At 30.1% G+C, this 16,251-nt stretch overlaps 1 protein-coding gene across 1 annotated transcript; it reads left to right on the top strand.

The window, feature by feature from the left end:
* Positions 1-135: 135 nt before the first annotated feature.
* LOC145845183 (thioredoxin domain-containing protein 3 homolog) lies at positions 136-15,363 on the top strand. The gene is made up of 21 exons (XM_082952606.1): positions 136-219; positions 665-722; positions 1,006-1,109; positions 1,311-1,382; positions 1,441-1,557; positions 2,150-2,252; positions 3,743-3,819; positions 4,238-4,330; positions 6,227-6,384; positions 6,695-6,832; positions 7,172-7,266; positions 7,463-7,607; positions 8,020-8,130; positions 8,837-8,979; positions 9,330-9,430; positions 9,782-9,939; positions 10,906-11,042; positions 11,687-11,848; positions 12,463-12,504; positions 12,808-12,843; positions 15,208-15,363. The coding sequence occupies exons 1-21, from the start codon at positions 190-192 to the stop codon at positions 15,243-15,245; spliced, it is 2,118 nt and encodes a 705-aa protein (XP_082808732.1). The 5' UTR covers positions 136-189; the 3' UTR covers positions 15,246-15,363.
* The last annotated feature ends 888 nt before the right edge of the window (positions 15,364-16,251 follow it).

The following is a 16,251-nucleotide window of genomic DNA, read 5'->3' as shown; positions in this document are numbered from 1 at the left end:
GGAAAAAATTTTAGCCATGATTTTAATTTACTTTTTAACTGCTAAAACGTTACTATTTCGTCTGTTGAATAAGTTTTTCTTTGTCAACTATGCTACTAAAAATATAAAAGCACACTCACAAACTCTATTTTATTCAGCTTGTAAAGTTAAAATAAAAAGGCTTGTCGGTGGAAGATATTTGTATTTGATATGGCGCCTAAAAAAGAAATTCCTTTGCAAGTAATTTTATTTTTTTTTAAGTTTTCTTACTAAAAAGTGTAATAATTTTTCATGAAAATAAATTGTTCTATTTGTAAAAAGTATACTATAAACAAGTATTAGATTATAACAAGAAATAACTTACAATCTTGTAGGACTAATTTTATATTTTTTTCGTAGAAAGCTGGTTTCAAGATGTTATATATAAGTTAATAAAACAGTTTTTTAATATAAATGAACTTCTCTGAATTGATGTTTTTTTAACTTTTATAAATATGTTGAAATTAGCATTACAGAAGTTATAATATTTTAGTTACAGCTTCAACTTTGCTGAATTAAAAACTAGACAAGCTTTTAACGTAAAACTTAGGTAAATAAAAAATGATTAAGCTTAAAAAAGTATTAACTCAAAAGTTTAAAAAAGTTTTTAAAATTATAATTTTATATAATTTATAATTTTTGATAGGAGATTGTAAGCAGTCAAGGTGATTGGGACGCACTGCTCACCAAACCAGCTTTGTACGGTGAGTTTGCAACTAAAGCATTATATAATTGTTTATGTTGATTATAAAAAATGCTCAATTCACAGAGCAAAGAGATTTTTTGAATAATATTAATAAAAATTCAAATTAACTATTCTAGTTTTTACCAGATTTACTATTTTTTAATATTTGGTAAGGTCGGACTTTTTCCCATTGAAACCTGGTAATAAACAATAATTAATTTGCACTTAATAATTATTCATACAAAACATTTAAAATAAAACGTTTCAATAGTTTCACACACTAAATATTTTTCTCATTCAAGTCGTGGACGCCCACTTGAATTGGACGGGGCCCTGCAAAGCGGTGGAAGGTTTGTTCAGAAAAATCAAGAACGAGTTGGGCGACCCCTTGCTCAATTTCGCCACTGTTAGTCATTTTTGTTACAAAACATGAAACTTTTTACATAAAATTAATTGTTTAAGATTTCAGATGATAAATTAAAAACTTAGTATCAAGCTGTAAATTGCAGTAATTTTCTCCTTTTTTTTTGATGAAAGTTAAAGTCATGTAAGAGATCCTATTTTTTTACTTATTTTACTCGTAACAACGTATTAACTCTTCATCCAGGCAAACGTGGACAACATCGAGTCTTTGGAGCACCTCAGGGAAAGATGCGAGCCAAACTTTCTCTTCTACGGCGTGAGTTGTTGAAATTTTCGAGTTTTTACACTTTTTTCATCATGTAACGCATTAACAGTCAGGCACGTTGATGGGCAACGTCAGAGGCTGCAACGCCCCTCTCCTGTCCAACGAAATCCACAAGCTGATAAAAATCGAGAACGACGCGCAGAAGGGACTCTGCGAGAGAGTTGAAGTGAGTTGTTGCAGTAATTTCCTGAAATAAATTTCAGAACAATTTCTTTTTGTTTTGACATGTTCTTAGGTTCATTAAATTTATATATCAAATGCTGAAAATATAAATTAAGTTAAGTATTTTTCACACTACAAGTATATTAAAATGTTAAGTGCAAGTTTTAAATGATCAACTTCCTTGATAGTCTCCTGTTCAGTGACTTTAACTACACCTGATTATCTAAACGATTTTTAAGTACCGGAAAATCAAAACTTCAAAATTTTCATTCATGTGATAGCACTGCTTATTCAGACTCTTGCCTGTGAAACTTTAACAAAAAGTATAATAAACTAACAATCCATAAAACACAATATGTTATGTTGAAACAATGTACTAAACTCTCAACGGCTCGTGAAACAGCTAGAATTAACTTGATAGGCGAAGGGCAATACCAAGAACAGATCCCCTTAAAAATACTTAATAAACTGACAATTCATAAAGCGCAACGTGTTGTGTTGCTTTCACTAAACTCACAACGACTCATGCAAAGCTGGAACAGGTGGAGGGAAAAATTAATTCTACAGCTTATTGTTATAGAATTATTTGGACACAGGTGAAGGGGAATACCGAGGGGACGGAGATGGAGGGCGCTGAAGGGGGGGAGGGGGAAGAGGAGGATGACGACGGGGAGGAGAAAGACTCCTTGTTCGATGAAGGTTAGAAGTTTTGTTTGAAATGTTTGATAGAGTTACTGTCTTTTAAAGTAAGGTTTAACTTAATTTTCTAAATAACTATTTGTTAAATAGTCTAGTTTGTAAATTAATTTTTTTCAAGTTAAGGAAGCGTGTATATATAATGTGATGATGTGGTATATATATACAAATTTACTAGCTTTTAGATTTTTTTCAAACATGTTTAATGAAAGTTTGTATTTTGTTTTATTTTAAATTTTTATATCGTTTTCAGTAAGGTTCAAACTCGTATAAGTTTTTTTTTGACTTTTCTCATTTACAATAGTTATAAAACTTCTTCAAAGAAAAGGGTATTTTGAAAAAACGTGCATAAACGAAACTATAATGACTTTTAGAAAATAACGTTTTAATAAAACATAAAAGTTGAAATACTTTTCTTTTTAATTTAAATACGCTTGAAGAAATTTTTACCAAAAATAACGTTTATAAGCTTAAATACTATTTTAGTTTAATGCAAAAAATTATGTTACTTAAGTTTTTGTATAAAACTATAATTTTTATTAGTATGTTTCTTATAGCTAGTACAATCATATAACAGCTAATGTTCTTTTATATAAAAACTTTTACTACCTACACCCTTATTGTGCACTTAAATATTTAGTTTTTGTGAACTTAGTTGACATTAGTCATAGTAAATAACAGTCCAAAATATTTTTAATAAGTCAATACGTATTTAAGTTTTAAAAAAATGTATATATTCAATTTTTTTCGTTAAGAATGTTTTGTTTAAAATACTTTTAGTTTAACTTGTAATAAAATACAAAATGTTTTGAAATAGGAAAATGTTTTTTTATTTAAATTTGTTGTGTGATTGTTCAAGCATTACATTCTTTACATATTATTTGACGGCCAAGTCTTTGTAGTTGTAATATTGCTTTATTGTGATGTTTTATCTTGTAATACAAGTAATTAAAAACAATGTTTTAATTTGATGTTCGTCTTTGATTTTAACCAGTTATAACAACTATTTAAAAAATAAAAAAAAGCATAAAAGTATTAATAAAATTTAATTTTAATTGTTTTTATAATTTAGGAGTTGAAAATTACGACTGTTTACAATCTTTGACAATAAAACATTGTTTTTTCATTACAGTTTTTTATAATTTAAAGTATTAATTACTTAAGATATTCCAGAAATAATTTCATTTAAAAACAAACAAATTTTATTTTCTCACGCTTAAAAAGTATTTGAAATCACGTTTTATTATAAAAGCAAGTTGTCGAAATATAACAGTTTTAGATTTTTTTTACAAATTTTTATGCTATTTTTGTCCGATTTTTATTTGATTGTTCAAGTAAAGTATGCAACAATTTATAATATTAAGCATTACAAAAACTTAACTAACAAAAAACTTCAATTGTTGTACAGCTTTGCTTAAAGTAGCAAAACAACAAGTTTTTGAGTTCACCAAAAAACTGCTAAGAATTTAATTTTATTTAATTTCAATAAACAGCTCCAAGGCAGCTCACATGCGCCGTTATAAAACCGGACGTGGTTAAAAACGACCAACTGGGAGAAATTATGGAAAAAGTGAGTTTTTAAATGATGTAGGTTGGTGTAATGTCACGAGTTATAAAATTATATTATTTTATCTTTAAAACTCAGTGACTAATGTGTTAAGATTTCTGCATGTTTTCTTTGATGCTATAAACAGTTTTGAAAGTTTTTTGAAGATTTCATATAAAAGTTATGAGATTCATCTTAAATTTCATATATTTAAATAAAATTTTCTCACCATTTTACTCTAATACCCACAACATAACACAGCAGTGTTTTTATAACAGTTATAAAATTTATTATTAGTTTGACTTGCTTGTATAATTAAAAAACCCTTGATATTCCTTACAAATTTTAACACGTATAGTTTGAAGTTATACAATTATATTTATTTTTGAAGATCTTGCAAAATTTATAATTTTATTTATATAAATAATGATTTTTCAAACAGATATTAGATTGTGGAATGGAAATTGTCGATCAAGTCGAAGTGGAATTCACCGAAGAAATTGTCAAAGATTTCTATAGCGAACATAAAAATGAAGTAAATATATTTTTGTTAGATGTTTTAAAACGTACAAAGTATGCAGTTAAGAATTTTCATCAAGCATTTGGACTATACATTTTTTTAACAAGACAGTTTTTGTTGGATTTTTAGAAGTTCTGTTGAAAACTTATCATAAAGACCAAGTTGAAAAACATAGTAGAACTAAAACATCAAAGTCGCTTAGAACGAAGTTGTTAAAAACTAACTGACCAAAATCTTACCTACAATTTTACGAAAATTTTATGTGTTTCAAAAGTTTTGTTGACTATACATTTAATTAAAAGTTATTTATCATATTTTTTTACTTTGCAGACTTTAGTATGTCTTTTGGGATCTAATACTTAAAATACTTTTTAGTTTTAAACTCGTTTAAAAATTTTTATTTTGAAACTTTAGCTTACCAGACTGTTGTTTAAGTTTTTTAATTGCTGAACATTAAATTTGTTTACTATAAACATTAAGATTTAATTAAAACTTTAACTTTTTAATAATTTCACTTTAACTATTTATATTTTCTACCTGTTTCAAATATCAAGTTGAGAATATATGTATACATATATATTTTAATATAATATAATGTATATAAATATATATATACCAAACTCACCAATTTTATACGTAAACTACAACTCCAACCACCCCCGACAAATACTAAAACAACTACCCGAAACAATAAACAGAAGACTAATAAAACTATCTAATAACGAAGAATCCTTCAACAATGTAAAAAATGAATACCAAAAAGCATTAAATTCGGCCAATTATAAAAACACCTTAAAATACGATAAGACCAATTTACCAGAAAGATATAAAAAACAAAGAAAACGAGACATAATATATTTCAACCCACCATTCAGTCTAAATATAAGTTCCAAAATAGGCAAACAGTTCTTAAACCTGATTACTACATCATTTGACGAAAACCACCCACTCCATAAAATATTCAACCGAAACACAATCAAAATATCTTACAGTTGCACAAATAATTTCAGAAGTAGAATGATAGCTCACAACAACAAAATATAAAACAAAAGCTATATAGACGATAAAAGCACCATAAAAGATAAACTTTGTAATTGCCGTAAAGAACCTTGCCCTTTAAATAACGAATGCCTAGTGTCAAATATAATTTATAAAGCAACAGTAACATCAAATAAAACAACAAAGCAGTATATAGGATCGACAGGAAATACCTTTAAAAAAAATACAGAAACCACAAATCATCATTCAACAATATTAACAAAAAACACACAACAGAACTAGCGAATTACATATGGAACTTAATAGGTAACAATACAGACTACAAAATTAAATGGGAAATATTAAACAGGACAAAATTAAAATTCAATACTAAATTCGGCTGCAAACTTTGTAACTTAGAAAAAATAGAAATCGAAAAATCAGATAAGAACGTAACACTTAACAAGAAAAGCAAAAGACAAAACATATGCATCCATTATCAAAAATACTTTTTTAACAAAATTAAAACCAACTAAATATTAAAACAAAATAAAATCGAAGCGGCAAACACGAGTATTTTATAACATTTTTCCCAACAGTCTAAAAAATTTTTTCAAATAGCTTGAAACATTTTTCCAAAATAACCTTTTTAAACTTTCCTAAAAAGCATAAAATAACATTCACAGCGTATTTCAAATTCAGCTAATCGTACAATAAACTGTACCATTACTACGTCACAATTATTATAAAAATTTTAAAATCAAAATTTCTGTTCACTATTATAATAAACTGTAACTTACTGACGATCACATGAAATTTTACATTTCAATGTGTGAAACAGCTGTTTAAATTATAGTTTTTATATAATTAGATAAATAAATACATATATATATATATTAGAAGTCATCAAACATATTTTTCAACTTCACACAGACCTACTTCTTGGAATTGGTGGAGTACATGACCAGCGGTCCCGCCGTGGTACTGGCCCTCACGGACAAACTCAACAACGGATTGGACACCATCCAGCGGTGGAGGGACCTGATTGGCCCGTTCGACGCCGCCGTCGCCAAAGACGAAAATCCCGAAAGGTGTGTTTTGCGATACGATTAAAAATTATCGTTTAAGTATCAGTTATATTTTGTTGCTGAGTTTAATTATCGTTTTTAGGCTTTCATAGTTAAAATAAAGTAAAATTATAATCAAGTTTTAGTAATGAATGTTTTTAAAAACATTAGACCGTCATGAAGTTTATTAATTTTAGCAACTTCAAAAGTATTTTTTTAACTTAGTGGCTGTTTAAGATTTGTTTTCAGAAGTTAATACAGAAAACAGTGTTCATTTATAAACGCGTTTACAAACTTTAGCTCACTAGACTATCATTTTATAATTTTTTATCAGCTTGAGGGCGCTGTACGGTACGGACGCGGCAATCAACGGGATGCACGGGTCTTCCTCCGCGGAGGAGGCCGAAAGAGAAATCGCGTTTTTCTTCCCCGAAATGAAAACTCCCACCTACCCCAAAATAAACCCGACCAGGTACTATTTTGTAAAAAATGTTTAAATTTTTACATTATATTAATTAAACTTACTTTTATTCTTCTTTGTTATTTTTTTTTACTTAGAAAGATATTTTTTGTTTACTTAACTACTGTTTATGTTAGACAACATCGTTATATTATATGTTTTGATTTTTTGAAAACTAATAAAAAGATCTCAACTTCTAGGGGAGAAATTATATTTATTTAATTCTTTCAAGATATTTTAAAGCAGAATTATTCAAATAGAAACTAAGCTATAGAAGATAACATTATCATCTTAAATTGAAGTTGTTTTTTAATTTTTCAAAGCTTAGTAAAACTTATTAACTGTTTGCAGGGCTGCAAGCTCGAGGTATAGGAGGACTGGCAGCGGTAAGAAACTGCAAAGAACTCTGGCAATAATCAGGCCCAGTGCTTTGAAACAGTACAGAGGTATAGTTTTGTAACTTATAAATATACTAGTTTCTTAAATTAACAAAACTTCTTCATTATATTATTATTACACCAGTTCGAATTTATAAATTAAATATAAATATACTAACAACCAAAGATTTGAAATTGTTTACGAACTTGTATATTTTTATTTTCTCGTTTTCGAATATTCCAATACAAAAAGAAATGTTTTCAGAGGAAATAATGGAAGAGATAGAGCAACTCAACCTCGACGTGGCGTTTCAAAAGGAGTTCGTCTTCACGGAAGAGCAGATCGAAGCTTTGTACAAGGAGCACAGCGAACAAGACTACTACTCGCACCTCGTCAAAGAAATGGAAAGGTGCGTTGTGATCTTTTGAGACACAGTTGAATAACTTAACTGTTTATTATTAATTATTTAGCTATTATTTTTTCCATTTTTTTTAAATTTAAGCTTCATTAATGTAACAAATTAGTTCCTCTAAAAAGTGTTAATAACAGTTTGAGACATAGTTGAATAACATGACTGTTTAGTACATAGCTATTGTTGTTTTCTTTTTTTAATTTAAGCTTTGTAATGTATAAATTAGCTCCTCTAAAAAGTGTTAATGGTGATTTTGTGAAATGATAGATAAGATCTTTTGTTAAGAATTTCAACTTTTATTTAACAACTTAGTTTACTTTATTTTAATTTTAAACCTAGTGTATATCTTCAAACCGTTCAAGCACCACCTGTATTAAAAGTTTGATTGAAAACATGAAACTTTCAACAGCGGCCCGTCGCTGGTCCTGTGCCTCACCGGAGAAGAAGCTCTCACCGAGTGGAAGAGGGCAATCGGACCTTCCGATCCCAAAGAGCTGGATGAAGACAAGGACTGCCTGAGGTGTGAATGTTTCTTGTTAAGTATTAGTAATATTTTGTCCTTCGTCGGCAAAGCTGAGGAGTTTTTGCCATCAAACAATAAGCACTTGTCAAAAAATCTAACTAAATATTTTCCAACTGGTTTTACTTGATTTTTACTGGAAAAAAAATTGTACAATATTTTTTGAATTAAAATATTCTGTATTGTTGCTACGACCATTTGTTATCAGCAGTTTGATAAGTATAAAGACTGCCTAAAGTATGTAGATATATTTTGATAAATGTCCCAAGCAAATTTTTAGTTAACAAAGTCGTTTATTGTCTTATGCAGCTTTGTGGTATTTGTTATATTTTATGCGGTGTTTCGCTGCAGTTTTTGACCAGTAAAAATTTTGTTGTTCTATAAAATGTGTGAGTTACAAAAAAAAAGTGATTTCGCCGCAACTTTTTTTTCAGAAGCAAGTACCAGGTGGATGGGTGGGTGTAAAAATTTTAAGTATAAAACAAATTTAAATAAGATTTACATCACAGTATCTTTTCAATCTTTTTATACTATTTAATACAGTTTTTTTACCATAAATTTAACTATACAAAAACATTAGACAAACAAATGTGTACATTCAAAAACCTAGAAAAAATTTCAGAATGCCTTGAAAAAAATTATAAACACCTTTGGAGACACTGCATACATCTTTTAAAAAATGTTCTAAGGCATTTTTTTTTTTCAGGAACAAGTACCAGGTGGAAGGGGCGGGCGTGAACCTGCTTCACGGGAGCGACAACCAGGACCAGGCGGAGAACGAGCTGAGAGCCTTCTTCCAACAGGACCAGACCCTGGCCCTCATCAAGCCCGAGGGATTCCAGTTCAAGGGTGAGGGTTTTGTATTTGTATTGTTCCAAACTGTATGTTTAACATAAAAAATCATCCGCGTGCGATACTTTCAGTTTTTAAATTCAAAATGAACAAATGAGGGTTTTGTTTTTATTTTGAGAAACAGTCTTTAAATAGTCTATGTTTATTGTGTTTGCTTGTATTTTTATTTAAAAACTTTGTTCAAAGTAACATTTCGTACTTAAATGTTATAGTACGTAAGAGCTAAATTTAAATATTAAAAAAAAACAACTGTTTGATTATGATAGTTGAATAAATCCCGCCTTAATTACTTTTTTCAACTTGAAAAAACTAATAATACATAAAATAAAAATAAATCAAATATACAGACAGGATAATTGCTCAGTTCGAGGAAGAAGGTTTGATGCTTTCCCACATGAAGATGATCGATTTGGACACGGAGACTGCGGAAGAAATCTACAAAAACAAGGTACCTAATTCACCATCCTGGCACTTAATTGTGATCTCGATAAGCGGTCCGTGTGTAATTTTTTTGACATTGATTAAAAACGCTTATAGAATTATTAAAGACCACATAACTTAACTCGACTGTCATCTGAAAAAGCGGTTCATGTTAGAAAGCGAACCTTGTTTTAAACAAAAATACCTAAAAAGTAGTGATCTACCGGGTCCGTATATATTTTTCAAATTGGGATCTGGCCGGATCTAGACCAAAAAAGGATTTTCCTGCATGAAAATCATTCGGATGCTTTAATCCGTCAGATCGCCACTATAAAGCTATTTTAAGATTTTAATAACCACAAGTTTTTTCCACCTACAGGAAGAGGCGCCGTTCTTCGACAACCTGATCAAGCAGCTGACCAGCGGACCGTGCCTGGCCGTGGTGCTGTCCGCGGAGAAGGCCGTGAGGAAGCTGCGCAGGCTCATCGGGCCCGTCGACCCGGTGAAGGCCAGAAAGTTCAGGCCCAAGTCGCTGAGGTCGGTTACCTCGTGTTTTGCAGTTTTTTTTTTTATCTTCAATATTCTGTAGATAAATTATTTCATCTAAGTGTTTTGATGATGTTTGAAAAATGTTATGTTATAATTTTTATAAAGTTAAAATTTTTTATGCATATTTTCCAAAAATCCCAAGAAACTCAAACTTCTAAAACGTTATATCTCAAAACAATTGTAATACTTTTACTTGTATTGAAAAACTCATGAAATCTATAAATCAAACGGGTTTGTAAATTTTATAGATTTCCCTTTTATACTGTTGAAGCGTTGTACTAATTAAATACACACATCCTTTTAAGTAGTGCAGAGTTATAACCAGTTTAAAGTTACGTTTTAAATAAAAGCAAGGCAACTATGGCTATCTTACAAATGACAAAACAAATACCACTCATCTTATTTAGTGTGCTCTTTTAATGAGCGTATTTATCAAAGTATCTTTTTTATACACAAAAATTTATAATAACTCTACAACTTTTAACAAGTTTTATTAATATTCAATGCTTAATCTTTCTTAAAATTCAAATTTTTCAGAGCCTGGTTTAGTTAAAACATGGTTTCCCAAAGTGGGCCATTACAGATATTTAGAGGGTCATAAGCAGCAAAGGGGCCACAGGGGGGGGGGCATGAGGCCATAATTTTAAACTTACACTAGATATTCTGGAGTTGGTGATGAAAAGCAAAAAAGGTCTTAGGCGTATTCAATGGTAGTTTTTTGAGAAATCTTGTTGGAGGGGGTCATAGCTTTTTTAATTTCTTTAAAGGGACCTTTTGAAAAAAGTTTAGGAAATCCTGGGTTAAAGTAGACAAATCTGTCTATTCAAACATACAAATTAACATCTTTTTTTTTTTAGTCCTATCCAGCTTTAAGTTAAAAAAACTAAAACAACTTATCAAGTTTTGTTGCTCATCAGATTTAATAAACTACTTATCAACGTTGTAATTGTTCAGAGCCCGCTTCGGTTACTCGATAATGCTGAACGCAGTCCACGGGGTGTCGCACGAGAGGGATGCCGAATACTACATCAACTTCCTGTTCGGGGCCACCCACTTCGAGTGGGACGGATACATGGTCCTCGACCCCATGAGTGAGTTGAACAGATTTTCACTTGTTTTAAATTTTTATGGTATGTAAATTTAGTTTGTTGTTTACATTTTTAATTTTTTTTTTGAAAAATTTGTTGAGTGTTTTTTGTTTGTTTTCAACTCTTCATTTTTGAACGATTAATTTGCGTTTAGAATTATTTTACAGAATGATCCATAAAAAAGTTTGAAATTGATTTTATAAATAAGCATGCTAGCTAAAAGATAAAAATTACTTTTGTATAATCTCAAAAACCTAAACATTTTGTTTTACCAATAAACTTGTTAAAAAATCAAGTCAATATTTTTCATCTTGCAAATCTTGGCTTCACATTAAGCATTTTAATTTAAATGTTTTGAATATCATAAAGAAACCAGTTTTAAAAATTAAACAAATTTTCATACAAAAACTTCAACTCTTTACTCTTTATTTTAATTAGTTACCTTTTAAAATTTTAAACTATTCTTTGTAATATTCTTTTTTATATTCTTTAAAAAAAATGGTTTATAAATAATTCTTAAAGCTAAAATGCATAAAACATTTTATTACAATCAACCTCAAAACCCTTCAAGTTTACTTCAACTAACAAACTAGTTTTAAATAACTAAAAAGTTTAAGCGCACACAAAACTTGGTTATGACGTCACAGAGGCGATGGAGGTGCCGGTGTCGCGAGTGCTGCCGAGGATGAGGGACCTGGGAGACGAGGAGCCCCAAACCGACGACGACGTTCTCGACGAAGGGGAATTTTCCGACTCCGAAGATCCCGGCCCCCTGTTCGTGTTGGAGGAGAAGAGGAAGGCCGAAGCAGGTTGGGGTTTTTTTTCGGGGATTTTTTTTTATTTGTTTTTAACAAATCGTGGCTTTCAAAAGTGAGTGATTTTGGTGCAGGAGGCGAAAAAGTAAAAGCAATATTTTTGGTAATTTGGCGATATTTTATAAGGGGAGCAACTGTATGTTATTACATTTGTATATTTTGTATTGTATATTTGTTAAATTTCTGCCAAGTGTGCGATTTTGAAAGATTTGGGAATTATTTATACAACTTTTTTGAAGTGCTTTGTGTACAACTAATTATTCTGAAATTATTTTAAGTTTTTTAGAACAATATTTTTTATTAAAAAAGCTTTTAAACTTTTCTTAACTTGTTAAAATTCTAAACCTTTTAAAACATTAATCATTTACTGTTGTTTTAAATTTTTAAGTACAAAGTAAAAGCTGGACTTATATTTTATTAATGCGAGTTTACAAGTTTGTAGCTTTTTGTTTTTTCAAAAGTTTTTGAATACTTATCACTTGCTGAAGCCATAAATTAAATACATTTTTGTTCTTCGCTTATTTAACTTGACATACTCAATTATAAAGTCATTTTAATAATGATATTTTTTTTGTCAGATTTTTAAAAAAATGTTTTAATTTTTTTAGCGATTGAAGCCGAAAGACTGGCAGCTGCTGAAGCGGAACGAGGTTTGAAAAATATTTAAAAATTTATTATTTGATTAACAGTCATGTTTTAATTGAATTTAAAGAATTAATTTAGGCATAACTTTAGTTTCCATTAAACTTTGATTGAAATCCAATTTTGCTCACAAAGATGTTTTGTTTTCAAGTTTTAAATCTCCAAGTTTTTTATTCACATTTTAAAACTTTTGACTTAGATTATTTTATAACATTTAAGTAATTTTTTTGGTATAAGTAAACAATTAGGAATAATTCGATAAAGACTTTTGAAAATAAATAAATGTTTTTCAAAAATAATAAATATTTCAGCTGCACTCGAAGCGGCCCAGGAAGCCGAGAAAAAAGGTAAAAAAATAATTGATTGTGAAAATAAATAATAAAATTACTTATCAGTTTTTATTTTAAAGTATACACAATAACAATATTTTTTTAGTACAAGTTTATGTTTAAAAACAAACAAAAACTCTCTTTAATTGTAATAACAGGTGCTTTGAGTTGCTTAAAGTAGTCTAAAGTTTTCAAACTGTGTTGATTTTTTACGTTTAGTTTTTATAAATTAGCTCGTTTACTTTGTTTAAGATTTTTAAATTTATCAACAACTTTATTTTTTTACGACATAGCGTGAAGTAGTATGTTTTATGGCAGTTTGTTAAGAATTTTTGTTATTAATCTTGCTTGTAAGTTATAGTTTAGTTTTAATTTGTTTATTGAATTTAATTCAGGGTTTACTGTTTAGATATAAAAGAGTTTAATTAATTTTACAACTGAATTCATTGAAATATCAAACTCAATATATTTCAAGTATTCCAAAAAACAGATTATGTTTATTATTAAGTAGAAAGTTTATGAACATCAGACCAGAGTCGGCTTTTTTCAACTTTGTAAAAATTCCAAACTCCGCAGCCAAAAAGGCCAAGAAGGCCGCCAAAAAGAAGAGCTCGAAGAAGAAGAAGAAGAAGGGAGGGAAGAAGGGGAAGAGCAAGGAGCGGAGCACGACGCAGGAGGAGGAGCCGAGCCACCCCAAGCCCGAGCTGGAGGACTTCGGGGTGCGGACGATCCGCACGTGGTCCAAGATCAAGATGGACGAGGAGGCGAGCAACACGGACGTGTCCCGCGGCAGGCTCGTGGTCACGCCGAGCCCGGGGCTGGCGACGAGCAGCAACACGGACGCGACCCAGTCCAGGAACAAGCTGCTGCACGGCATCAGCGAGAAGGAGGGGAACGTGAGCCAGGTGCGGGAGGACGATGATGAGGACGTGGAGATCCCCGTCCCCGACGTGAAAGACAAGAAGACGGTGACGATAGCCGAGTCCGAGAGCAAAGACGAGCCGTCTCAAGCGAAAGAAGAAGCTCGCAAAGATGAGGAAGTCGAGGGAGCGAAACCGGCAGAAGACAAGTCGGAGACAAAATCCTTGGCCGGTAAGACCGCTGATGACGTCACCAACGGGAAAGACCCGAGCTCTAAACTGCCCGATCCGTCGGGCATCAAGGCGCTCACGGTGGAGATCTCGCGGAGGATCTCGAAGAGCAGCGGGAAGTCGCACATGAGCTACGCGTCTTCCACCTCCTTGTCCTCCATCACCTCCGAAGCGTCCTCGTCTCACAACGGCTCCTCGTCGTCTGGGGATTGGGACTCCTCGGAGGCGGAGGAAGACTCGAGCAAGAGCAGCTTGTCGTTCGACGACGGGGAGGACTCTTCTTCATCTTCCTCCGAGCAAGCCGGCAGGGATTAGATTGTTTTTGTTAAAAAGTCTTGCCTAGTTGAGGTGAGAGTTTAGTTTTTTTTGTGTTTTAGCAAAATTAGTTCAAATGTCTTACTTACAGTTTTAAACAAAGCAAGGTTTTGAAAAAAAAGTGTTGTAGTTATTTTGTTAGATAAGTAGTATGTTTGATAAAATCAGAATTTTTTAAGCTATTTTTTTAAGCATTTCTTTTTTAATTCAGACAGACTTCTTTGATTGTGTATTCAAAAAATTGTAAAACTAAATAAATCAACTTTTTTGTTAGGGGAAAAAAGAAGGTTTATTTTATTATGTTTTAAAACGAAGTTGAAATTATTATAAGGTCAAATTTTTGGCTGAAACAGTCGTAAGATATAAGTGGAAATTTTATAATTTAATTTTATTGTATTTAGTGCAGTAACTTATTTTTAGAAAAATGTTTCAGTTTACATTAATAAATTTTTATCTAAAATATATCTTTGTATTCAGGATACTTTTTTATTTTCTAAAAATAGAGTGAAAACTTGTGTCTAATTTTATTAACTGAATTAATTTAATTACAATCAAATATAACATTAGCACATAAAATTTAGTTTATTTTTTCAAACAACATAATAAAATCTAAAAAGTCTTTAAAAACACTAAAAGACGTTTTTCATATTTATGTTTTTTTTATTACTTCTCTTTAACAGAGTTCTGATAAGGTCCTTGTGAAAAGTGTTATACAATTTAAAAGTGTATATATAGGTGCTGTGGCTCTAAAATACAATAAATTTATTTTAAGCTTCCTTAAATAGTTTTATAAAAATTTTAACTTTCAATAATACTAAAATCTTATAAAGAAATTATATAAGAAAATTTTAGTCTTAACAAATATTTTAAACCTATAAAACATTAAAATTTGATTAGTTTTTAGTTAAGTTGTTTTTGTATTTACTTAAACATTTCACTTATCTTTTTTAGTGTTTTTACAACTTTTATTTTGCAGACGATGTTCCTATACAAAAAGAAACCGAAGAAACATAAACTAGCCTTTTATGAGCATTTTTATTTATTAACACTGTGATTTTACATGCAATTCAGTTATTCTTTTGTAAAAATGTGTGGAAACTGTGTCAAAACGTCAATAAGTAGATCAGTCACTGTATCAATCAAGTAGTTGTACATTAAACTGTGAAAAAGTGTTATTTTGTTGTTTTTATTCAAAATATAAGGGTTTTTTTACTTATTTTAAATTAAAAATTTATACTAAACATGACAAAAAAAAATTTTTTGTTATACAAATTCCACTTTATTTTTACATAGTTTTTGGAAACTTAATATTTAAAGAAAAAAATCCATAACTTACATAAAGCTCAAGTTGTTCAACCAAAAAACCTTTAAAAAATTAGTTTATTTTAGTTTGTTAAATTTAAGCTTTTTACTTTTGTAGAAAGTTTTATACTCTTTTATGGTAGGGGTCAGCTCGAACAAGAATATTAAAAAAGTATTATGTAAAGTATAAAGATCTATGAAGTTAATTAAAAGTATTTACGCTAGGCTAGTTTCAGCTTTATTTCTAGTTGCTCATGTTATAATTAAAACTTATTTAACTTTTAGTACTATATAAATAGTTTGAACTTTTAATTCAGTTTACAATAGCATTTTTAATTGAACGACAAAACAAAGCGCTCAAAAAGTTTGGTCCAAGGACCTGGTGTACTAAAAAGATTTCTGGCATCGAGTCATACACCACTTAGACATAATAAAAAATACTCTATGTAAAGAAAAAAATAAAAATAACAAAGGTTGTAGGAAAAGTGAGTTATAAATACTTTACTTGGTAACTTCTGAAAACACTTTTAAACAAAAAATGTATACATACTCCATACTGAAGTTTTTTTTCTAATATATGCTTGAATTACGTTTTAGCATTTGCGGATGTCGACTCTTAACCTTCTAACGCTGTGTAAAAACAAATAAATTATTGACATGTCTTTGTTTTCTATTTAAGATACCAACAGATTTAAAGCAGTTATATATTTTTGAAATA

This window comes from Thalia democratica, chromosome 9, assembly GCF_965202585.1.
Source record: "Thalia democratica chromosome 9, ktThaDemo2.hap1.1, whole genome shotgun sequence".
Lineage (NCBI taxonomy): Eukaryota > Metazoa > Chordata > Thaliacea > Salpida > Salpidae > Thalia > Thalia democratica.
This window is presented reverse-complemented; position numbering and strand designations above follow the sequence as displayed.

What these genes read in the sequence shown, in the direction of transcription:
- LOC145845183 (XM_082952606.1), top strand. Translation starts at nt 190, where the DNA reads ATGGCGCCTAAAAAAGAAATTCCTTTGCAA. An exon ending in TTCAGGCCCAAGTCGCTGAG is followed by an intron (nt 9,940 to 10,905) that starts GTCGGTTACCTC and finishes GTAATTGTTCAG; the next exon opens with AGCCCGCTTCGGTTACTCGA. An exon ending in CATGGTCCTCGACCCCATGA is followed by an intron (nt 11,043 to 11,686) that starts GTGAGTTGAACA and finishes ATGACGTCACAG; the next exon opens with AGGCGATGGAGGTGCCGGTG.